The sequence below is a fragment of the Portunus trituberculatus genome, chromosome 32 (assembly GCF_017591435.1).
Source record: "Portunus trituberculatus isolate SZX2019 chromosome 32, ASM1759143v1, whole genome shotgun sequence".
Classification (NCBI taxonomy): Eukaryota; Metazoa; Arthropoda; class Malacostraca; order Decapoda; family Portunidae; genus Portunus; species Portunus trituberculatus.
The window spans coordinates 14,907,004-14,917,003 of NC_059286.1; the positions used below are offsets into that span (position 1 = coordinate 14,907,004).

At 41.7% G+C, this 10,000-nt stretch overlaps 1 protein-coding gene across 1 annotated transcript in view; it reads right to left on the reverse strand.

Moving 5' to 3' along the window:
• Window positions 1–10,000, reverse strand: part of LOC123511876 (teneurin-m-like) — a 475,744-nt gene that overhangs the window by 36,654 nt on the left and 429,090 nt on the right. The window contains 1 exon segment of the mRNA XM_045267930.1: window positions 6,111–6,282. Within this exon segment, the coding sequence (XP_045123865.1) occupies window positions 6,111–6,282 (172 nt within the window).

Sequence of the window (10,000 nt, forward strand, 5' to 3'; positions counted from 1 at the left end):
TACTGTTTCGTCTCTCTCTCTCTCTCTCTCTCTCTCTCTCTCTCTCTCTCTCTCTCTCTCCACCCACTATCAGTTTCTACCCTTGTTAATCTTTTTTCGAATCATGTCATGTTGGGATTGCCAGTAAATTTTGTGTGGGGAGGAAATGTGGAGGGGGCGAAATTCATTGTGGGCAAGACTTAACTCTCTCTCTCTCTCTCTCTCTCTCTCTCTCTCTCTCCTACAGTGACCTCCCTTCGTCTCTTTGTGGGGTTTTTGCGTCTCAAGCTGCGTTGTCTTGGCCCGCGTGTGTGTACTGTGAGATATCTGATTGAAGTTTGTGGTAAAAATGTGATGAGGGACTGCGGTTTAGTGAGAGAGAGAGAGAGAGAGAGAGAGAGAGAGAGAGAGAGAGAGAGAGAGAGAGAGAGAGAGAGAGAGAGACGAAACTCAAATCGCCTCCCCACCCATTCGAAGTCCTCTCATATCTCTCCCATATACCCATAAACCCCCAACCCACAATTCTCACTCCCCTTAACCTCCCTTTCCCTCTCTTCCCCTTCCTCTCACTCCATCAATGCCCCTCTCCTTCCCCTCCCCAACCATCCCACACACCCTTACTATATCCTGAACAAACCCCTATCCACATCTCTCTCCCTTTCTCTCCCTTCCCTCTCACTCCATCAGTTCCCCCTCCCACTCCCCCTCCCTCTCTCTCTGTGCCTCCCGAAGTCCCAAAGCGATGGATCTGTTAATTAGCGAGGTGAAAAATAGTGTTTTGGCTGTAAGCGCCGTACTGGGTAATTTTATAAATCTGTAACGAGAAGAGGGGGGAGGGGTTAGGGTCGGGCGCGGCGCATTTATACGTAACGAGGTCATTATACAAGAGTTATGCTCCTACATTCTTCACCCTAAAGTTTGTTATTCATTTCGGAAATTCTGCCGCCACCGCCACCACCACCACCACCACCGCTCAGACCCTTCCTCTCTCTCTCTCTCTCTCTCTCGCTCGCTCACTCCATTTTCTATCCAGTAATTTGCAGGGTTATTAAATGCGAACCTAACGAACACACGGGATGTTTACACCTAATGCTGCTACTCTGGTCTACCCTCCCGAGACACCATGACCTGTACCTCCCTCCCTCTCCCTCCCTCTCCCCACCGCTACAGGGACGGGGGAGGAGTGAGGGTGGGTGAAAAGTCATTGGGTGGTGGATATGGGAGTGATAGGAGGGTGGGAAGAGTGGGAGAGGAGTGAAAGGGTAAGAAAAGAATTAATTACAGGTTTACATGGGAGAAGGAAAATGGGAGAGGAAGTAAGAGTGGAAGGAAAGATTATTGGAGAGAAAAAGAGGAGAGAGAGAGAGAAAGATCAAAGGTGGGAAGGAAAAAATATGAATAAGTGATTGGTCTAGGATATGGAAGAAGGAGGAAGATGGGATAGAAGGAGTAAGAGTGGAAGGAGAGGTTAGTGAAAGAAATGAGTACAGAGAAGAGGGAGTGAGGGGGTGAAGAAGAAGTAGGAATTAAAGACAGGTGTATAATGGTAGAAAAAGAAAAATGGGAAAGGAAGTAAGGATGGAAGGAAAAGTATACGTGGGAGAAGAAAGAGGAGGAAAGAAAGTTAGTGGTTACTTGGATATGTAAGAGGAATGAAAGATTGACTGAGAAAAGTAAGAAAGGACAGAGTTGATAGAAGGATTTGGAAAGGAAACAGAAAGGAGAGGAAGGAGTTAAAATTAGATATGAATATGGGAAAGGAAGGAGGGAAAGTCGGTGGAGAGTTTGTGATGGGAAGGTTTGGATAGAGATTTGGGAGAGGAAGAAGAAGAGAAAGGGGGAAAAAAATAGGTGGAGTTGGATATGGAAGAGGAAGGAAAGAGAAAGAGCGAGAGAAGTTGGAGGGAAGAAGAAACGTGTGTGTGTGTGTGTGTGTGTGTGTGTGTGTGTGTGTGTGTGTGTGTGTGTGTGTGTGTGTGTGTGTGTGTGTGTGTAAGGCTGACTAATAGGGGAACATGTAGTTACTTTTACACCACCAAACACGGCCTGGATTCGAACACTGACACCAAAAAGTACAAATTCAACACCACCACTACATATTCTGCTTATTCATCTAAAAAAAAGAAAAAAAAAATGCCCGTCTGTTTGTTTGTCGGGAAACATCTTAACAATTTTTCATTTACATTCGTCCTTAAAAAAAATATCTAGCTTTGAGCACAATATTTCTGTTTTATCTTTGGGAATGACATTTGATCTTTCTTTCCATAATATTCGTCCTTAAAACAGTCTCTATTTAGCTTTGGGTACGTTTGTCTGTCTGTCTGTGTGTCTATGTCCCTAAGCCCATCTGTATTATCTTTATCTACTACCGTCTGCCTATCTATCTTTTCTAATCTGTCTCATTATAAACTGTCTCTTGGTATACCGAAAATTTGTTCCTCCTTTGTATTCCTCTTGTTTACGTGTCTTTTTTCAGCCATCTATTTGTCTGTCTCCCTTTTCTATATAAACACTCTCATAGGAAAAAAATATGCCGCTTTTTTTTTCTGTCTGTGTTCACTTTAGTCTAATTGTCTTTCTTATCTTCTCACAATCTTTATCTGTCTATCTTCTCTCTTTCCTGACACAAACAGCTTCGTAAATATCAAAGATCCATTGTTTCCTCTAACTTTCCTCCCTTCTGCCTGGCTCTTTCCTCCTTTTGCTTATAACCAAAGTCTCTCTGTCTACTTTCCCTCTTGACACAACAACTCCATAAATGCCAAAGATATTTCACTTTTTCGTTCTCCAGTCTTTATTTCTCCTGTCTATCTGTCCATCTGTTTGTGTCCTTCCTCTTTCGCTCCTCACAAACAACCTATCCCTCTCTTTTCTCTCTTTCTCTCGACACAAACACCTTTATAAGTGCCAAAACATCCCAAAATATCCTAGTGTTTCCTTTCCTTCCTTCACTTAGGTCTGTAATACTGTCTTTCATTTCTCACTTAACGCAAAAAACTTCCCTCTCCTTCGATCTTCCGTCTTTCTCGACACAAACCACCTCATAAGTGCCGAGGACATCTTACTGTTTGCCATCCTGTTTCTCTGTTTTGTCTACTTACGTTCTTAGCTTCTCACAATTTAGCCTCTCTCTCTCTCTCTCTCTCTCTCTCTCTCTCTCTACTTTCTTTCATCATACAAGTCACCTTCTTCTTCTTCTTCTTCTTCTTCTTCCTTTACTTTATTGTGCTTATTTCTGTGTTTCTTGTGTATTATTGCGTTGCTAGTGGCCTTGTTTCTCCTTTATGTTCCCAGTATCCTTGTGTTTCCTTTCTTTTCCCAGTATTCTTGTTCTTCCTTTGTGTTTCCAGTACCTTTGTGTTCCCTTTATGTTCCTAGTCGCCTTGTGTTTCCAGTGTGTTCCCAATATCCTCGTCCTTCGTTTGTGTTCCCTTATGCTCCCGGTGTTCCCTCTCCAAGCCTTAACGTCCCTGGTCCAAGTCGTCAGTGGGTCCCAGTTAGTCGTCAGCGTCCCAGTATACGTATCCCAGAAAATAATAATAATACGCAGGGTCGCCTTTTCCTCCCCCTCCTCCTCCTCCTACTCCTCCTCCCCCCTCGGGTTACAAGCGGCGGGTCTTGTATTGCCAACTTTGCTCTCCAATGGTTGTGTTTATTTGGCTAAGTTTCTGCATCTATTCCGGGGCTTTTAGGAGCAAGGGGGGGAACTTTGGCCAGAAATATTCGGCATAACTTGAGGCGGGTATCGTACATCAAGCGTGTTTCGGGAGCCCTGGAATAGTGTTTTTTTTATTTTTTATTTTGGTGGTGGTGGTGGTGGTGGTAGTGGTGGTAGTGGTGATGTGTGTGTGTGTGTGTGTGTCTGAGGAAGGATTATAGATTGTTGTTGTTGGTGGTGGTGTTGGTAGAGGAGGATAAGGAGTAAGAGAAGGAGAATGAGGCAAAGAACAGTAGTAGTAGTAGTAGTAGTAGTAGTGGTGGTGGTGGTGGTGGTGGTGGTGGCAATAAAAGTACCCTAATAAAACTATCCAACCCAACACCCCACCCACAATCCTTCCACCCATCCCAACCATCCACCCTGCCAGCCACATTCCTCCCCTCCACAGCCCCTCCACCCACGCCACCCACGCCACCCCCACCCGTGCCACCCACCGCACCTCCCCCCCCCCCTGCGCCGCCGCTATCCACCACACACGCATCTTTCTAACATGTTTATGATGGTGAAGGGAAATTGTCCTTTCGCTCCGCCACGCTACAACCCTGATGTATTCCTCTGACCTCTCTCTCTCTCTCTCTCTCTCTCTCTCTCTCTCTCTCTCTCTCTCTCTCTCTCTCTGTTCCTTCCGTATTGCTCTTTCACTCTCTCTTGTCTTTTTTTTTCCGTTTTCCATTTCTGTGTTCTAGTTCTTCCCTCTCTCTCTCTCTCTCTCTCTCTCTCTCTCTCTCTCTCTCTCTCTCTCTCTCTCTCTCTATTAGTCTGTCTGTCTCCGTTTTTCTCTTTCGCTCTCCATTTCCATTTTTTTTATTTTTCTTTATCTCCATCTATGTTCTTCGTTCTTTATTTCCCTTCCTCTCCCCCACATATCTCTCTCTCTCTCTCTCTCTCTCTCTCTCTCTCTCTCTCTCTCTCTCTCTCTCTCATGTACTGTTCTCATTTCCTCCTTCCAACCTCCAAGTTCTCGTTTTTATGAAGGCTTTCTGTCCATCAGAGTTTTAAAAGTTGCAGACGCACATTTCTCCTCTACGTTTCTCTTCTAACTCAGCCTGAGGTACGCTGGAGAATTTCGTTATATATATACGCGTAGATTTTTTTTTGTTTTATTATTTTTTGTCTTGTTGTCTCAGTGTTCTCTTTTTATAATCTCGTCAGGCAGGAGGTACGTAAGGAAGGGAAGGAGGAATAGAGTAGAGGAATGTGAAATAGTGAAATAAAAACAGGAGGGCTGAGGGATAGAGGAATTGAAAGGAAGGGAAGGAAGATAGAGGAATAAATAAGGCACCTAAGGGAAATTAAAGAGATGGAAGGGAAGGAAGGAAGGAAGGAAGGAAGAAGAAGTAGTTTAGAAAAATGAAAGGAAATGGAGGACGAGAGAAGAAAATAGAGAAAGGACGAAAAAAGTGTGGAGGAATAGAGAAAAAACAGAAAAAAGAGAAGGAAGGAAGGGAAGGAAGGTAGAAAAAATAAAGAAAGGGAAGAAAGAAGAAAGAATGAATGAAGGAGGAAGAAAAGGAGGGAAGGAAAAGGAATAAAAGATAGTAAAAAAAGAATAAATGAGATGAAGAAAAGGAAAAAAGAAAATAGAGGAAAAAGGAAAGAAGGTGGATGAATATGGAAAGTAAGGAGGAAAAAAAAGGGAAGGAAGGGAGAGAGAGAAGGATAGAAAGGGAGCAGTAAAGGAAGGGAAGGAATCAAAGTCTTTATCAAGTTATGAATGCAAATGTTTCTGTATCATTTATGTGTTAAGAGTGATACAGGGACGAGAAACTGTTATTGCTGTTATTATTACTACATGTAGTATTAATAATGGCGGCGTTGACATAAATACAAGAAAGGAGAGGGACATAATAGGAATGAGAAACTGATATTGTTGTTATTATTACATTCAGTATTAAATGTAGTAGAAGAAAGGAAAGGCACGCACGCACACACACACACACACACACACACACACACACACACACACACACACACACACACACACACACACACACACACACACACACACACACACACACACAATTAACTTCTAATTCAAGACATATCCTCTATTTGTTTTTCTTATTTCTTTTAATGTTGTTGTCCTTGGTCGGTGTCTTTCCTATACACACACACACACACACACACACACACACACACACACACACACACTGTAGTAGTAGTAGTAGTAGTAGTAGTGGTAGTATATTGAGAAATGTGTTTACGAGAATACAACATTTTCTTCCACAAAATAATAAAATCTGACGGTAAAATGGTGAATAAAAACAATTACAACTAAAACACTTCGTTCAAATCAAACCATAAATACATAAAATCAATAATAAGAGAGATAAGAACACTCTCATTAGCTACAAAGACACTGAATTAACACACACACACACACACACACACACACACACACACACACACTCACCTGGGCTTCGTGATGGTGATACTGATGGCTGTCGGATCATAGAGAGTAAGATGAAGGTTCCAGTATCCATAGGGAGCTAAATTAAAGGCCCTTTTCTCCCCCAGGGTAAGAGGGGAGAAGGAGCTGCCGTCAGGAGGAGCTATCTGCTGGGGGCGGGCCTGGGTCTGGCTTCCTGCAATACATCGGGGGAGACGCTGTAGTGGTGATGAAGGAGTGATGAAGGGGTGAAATGGGGTGATGAAATGGTAAGGCAAGGGATAATGAAGGGGTGAGGAAGGGGTGAAAGGGTTATGGAGTGAGGTGGGGAGATGAAAGGGTGATGAAGAAAGGGGGAGAGGGAGGGGGGAGAAATGGGTGATAAGATATGGGGGTGAAAGTGGTGATGATTTAAAGGTGAGAGCGAGAGAGAGAGAGAGAGAGAGAGAGAGAGAGAGAGAGAGAGAGAGAGAGAGAGAGAGAGAGAGAGAGAGAGAGAGAGAGAGAGAGAGAGAGAGAGAGAGAGAGAGAGAGAGAGAGATGTAAATAAACTGATAAGAGAGAAAAAAGAAGACTCGCGAGGAAAAAATGAAAATAAATGAATGAATAAGAGAGATTTGGACTTTGTGAATTGCCAACAAAATTAAAAGCAACAGTTTCATATGTATTTCTTTTATCTTCGTTTTTTTTCTCTCACTATTTTCATGTATTTCGTTTAATCCCTCAAAGCTGAAAGATGGAATAGCTCGTGATTTCCGAAACTAAAACGACAAAGCGAAGGAAAAATAAGAGAGAGGAAAAAAAAAAAAAAATCAACAAAACAAGAAATATCAAATGAAAACACGCAGAATAAAAGAAAGTTCAACAAATCAACAAACAGCGAGAGAATATTCAAATCCATCAAATCACGCAGAACCAAAACAGAACACGAATATTTACAAACACAAAACTCAAACAAAAAAAGGAACAAAGAAAACGGACAACAGAACACGAGACTGAGAATTAGTTAATCATCAAACAGCGCGACACCTTTATTTCAAACACACCAAAACGCGCGGAGCTGAGACGAAATAAGGAGGATTACCAGAAAAGAAGGAGACGAACTAGAAACGCTAAAAAAGAGAGAAATAATGAAGAAAACTAACTGTGGCGCCTCCAAAAGTAAGAAAACACAACAAACAGCTACACCGTGCAAATATTTACATCAAGAGGGGAGTGGTGGTGGTGGTGGCGGAGTCTGAGGCAAGGAAAGGATATAGTGAGGCACAGAATGAGTTACTACACTTGGCTATTCCTTCCTGTTAAGAATTCAAGACACGTTTCAGTGCAGCATTCATGTTTGCAGAATTTATTTCAAAGTGGGCCAAGCCGGTAGTTCGCTTATCTAATATATGACTGGCATTTATCGGGGCTCCAGGAAATTGGGTAGTAGGTGACCGAACTCCGCCGGGAATCGATGTGCCCCACGAGGGAAGCCAGTGTGTGTTTTTCTCGACCTTTGAGGCATAAATGAAAGAAGAATTAACCGCTTCAATACTGAGACGCATTTTTATCTTGATTTTTGGATATGATTAGACGATTTTATTCGCATTAGGAAGGGTCTATGGAGGTCAAAAGATTAATGACCAGAGTCTTTACTATTCTAATCCCAACATATGTTTCTGAAGCTGTACCAAATCGCCAAAATAGTAACCAGAATGTATACGAAAACGCGTCCCGGTACTAAAGAAACTGAGAAACTGAGACTCTAATGAAACTAAGATCCCATGAATAAGTGGAGGAAGTGGAGGAAATATCTCGACACTTTTTTTTCACTTTGTTCCTCTCTCTGTAACTGTAACGTGTCATATTTACACGTTTTATATTGTTTGAGCCTTGAGGAATAAACGAAAGGGGGATTAGGAAAACTGAGAGACGCTGATTTGATTGAAGGAAGAATTCTATCCCGTATCTTTTCATTTTTCATTATTACAAGTTGATTTTTTTTTATCGTTATCACAAGATGGAAATTCGGCTCCTTTGTATTTCGTCTCAAATTCGGTTCCGGTGTGTCTTTTTTTTCACTTTCAGATGAAGAAGAAAAAAAAAAAACTTGTATTCCTTCATTATTCACGTTAATTTTTTCCTCCACTCGGTCACAGCGTCTTAATCTTCATTTTTCACCTTAGAGGAACACATTCACGGGGAGTTTCTTATTTCCACCTCAGGCATAAATGAATCTGGGTCTCCCTTTATAATTTTTCTATATATTATTAATCTATTTTTAAGCAAGAGATTTTCCGGTCAAGGCAACCAAAGACGGGGGAGAAATAACCCTACTTTATTCCTCTATTCTTCACTTCCTCTCAATCGTCTTTGTCTTCGCCATCTTCCTCCTCCCTATATTTTTATTCCTCCTCCTCCTCCTATTCTTCATCCTCATCTGTTCTCTTTTTCATTCGTCATTCTTATTCCTCTCACTTCTCTTCTTTACTTCATCTTTCTCTCTCTCTATTACTTTACCCTTTCCTTCTCCTCTTCCTCCTCCTCCCTCTCCTCCTCCTCCTCTTCTTCCTCCTCCTCCTCCTCCTCCTCCTCCTCCTCCTCCTCCTCCTCCTCCTCCTCCTCCTGCTCCTTTTCCTCCTCTTCCTTCTCCCAATCAATCAATCTCCATTCCATCAACTCCCGTCTGTACAGAAGTGAATTTTTCTGTACAAGTCAGTTTCTCGACGTCAGCTGAAAAATAGTAATAAAAGATAGTAAAAATAATCAATAAATAATGAGCAAAGATAACAGCAAAGAAGGAAAAGTTGAAGTGATGCATTAGAGGTGAGTGAAAATGTTTAATGGAGTAAGTGAGCGAGTAAGTGAGTGAGTAAGTGAGTAAGTAAGTAATGGACACTCTCTGACTCTGGTTCTAATCCTGTTGAGTTAAAATATATACAAATTAATACTACGTAGATGCACAAAATGTTAAAAAGGTTAATTTCAAATAGATATAATTTTCTTTTTATTGTGAGAATATATTAAAAGGTTTCACTGAGTATAAGTAAAAGTGGTTATTCTCACTCACACACACACACACACACACACACACACACACACACACACACACACACACACACACACACACACACACACACACACACATACAGGTATATATATAGAAAGCAAGGTGCATATCAGTAAAACATGCAGATATTAATCATACAAGCAGTTATACGTACACACACACACACACACACACACACACACACACACACACACACACACACACACACACACACACACACACACACGAGGAGCCAAAACAGAGAGTCATAAATCCATATATACGTACAGACAGTGTTTCTCCTTCTAGACAAACAGGGCGGAATGGGAAAGTCACTCTAAGGAAACATGTCGGTAAAGGTCATTTTCCCAATTGGCCCTTTGAGACTGAGGGTGACGAAGAGCGCAAGAAATGATGCTTTATGGGGGAAAAAGGCGCCGCAGATTTATAAGTGAGATATCCTACTTAGATTTATTGTGGCGCTGTCTACTGTAGTGTTATTTGTGTGTGTGTGTGTGTGTGTGTGTGTGTGTGTGTGTGTGTGTGTGTGTGTGTGTGTGTGTGTGTGTGTGTTAGTAAGAGCAATATGAAAGTACAGCGCAAAATTGTTCATATAATTTCTCTATTTTTGTGAAAATGTGGATTTATGGTTATTTTTTTTACAGATTTCTCTCTCTCTCTCTCTCTCTCTCTCTCTCTCTCTCTCTCTCTCTCTCAACCTTAAATTCTACAACACACACAGCACAACACAACAACACCAAGAAAAACAACAAGTGCAAAATATACAGCAAACAAAATACAACATCAATACAACAACATGCAAATCGAAGCATAGAAACAACACAGGTGAGAAAAGTGAGACAGGTAACACTGATCACTTTAC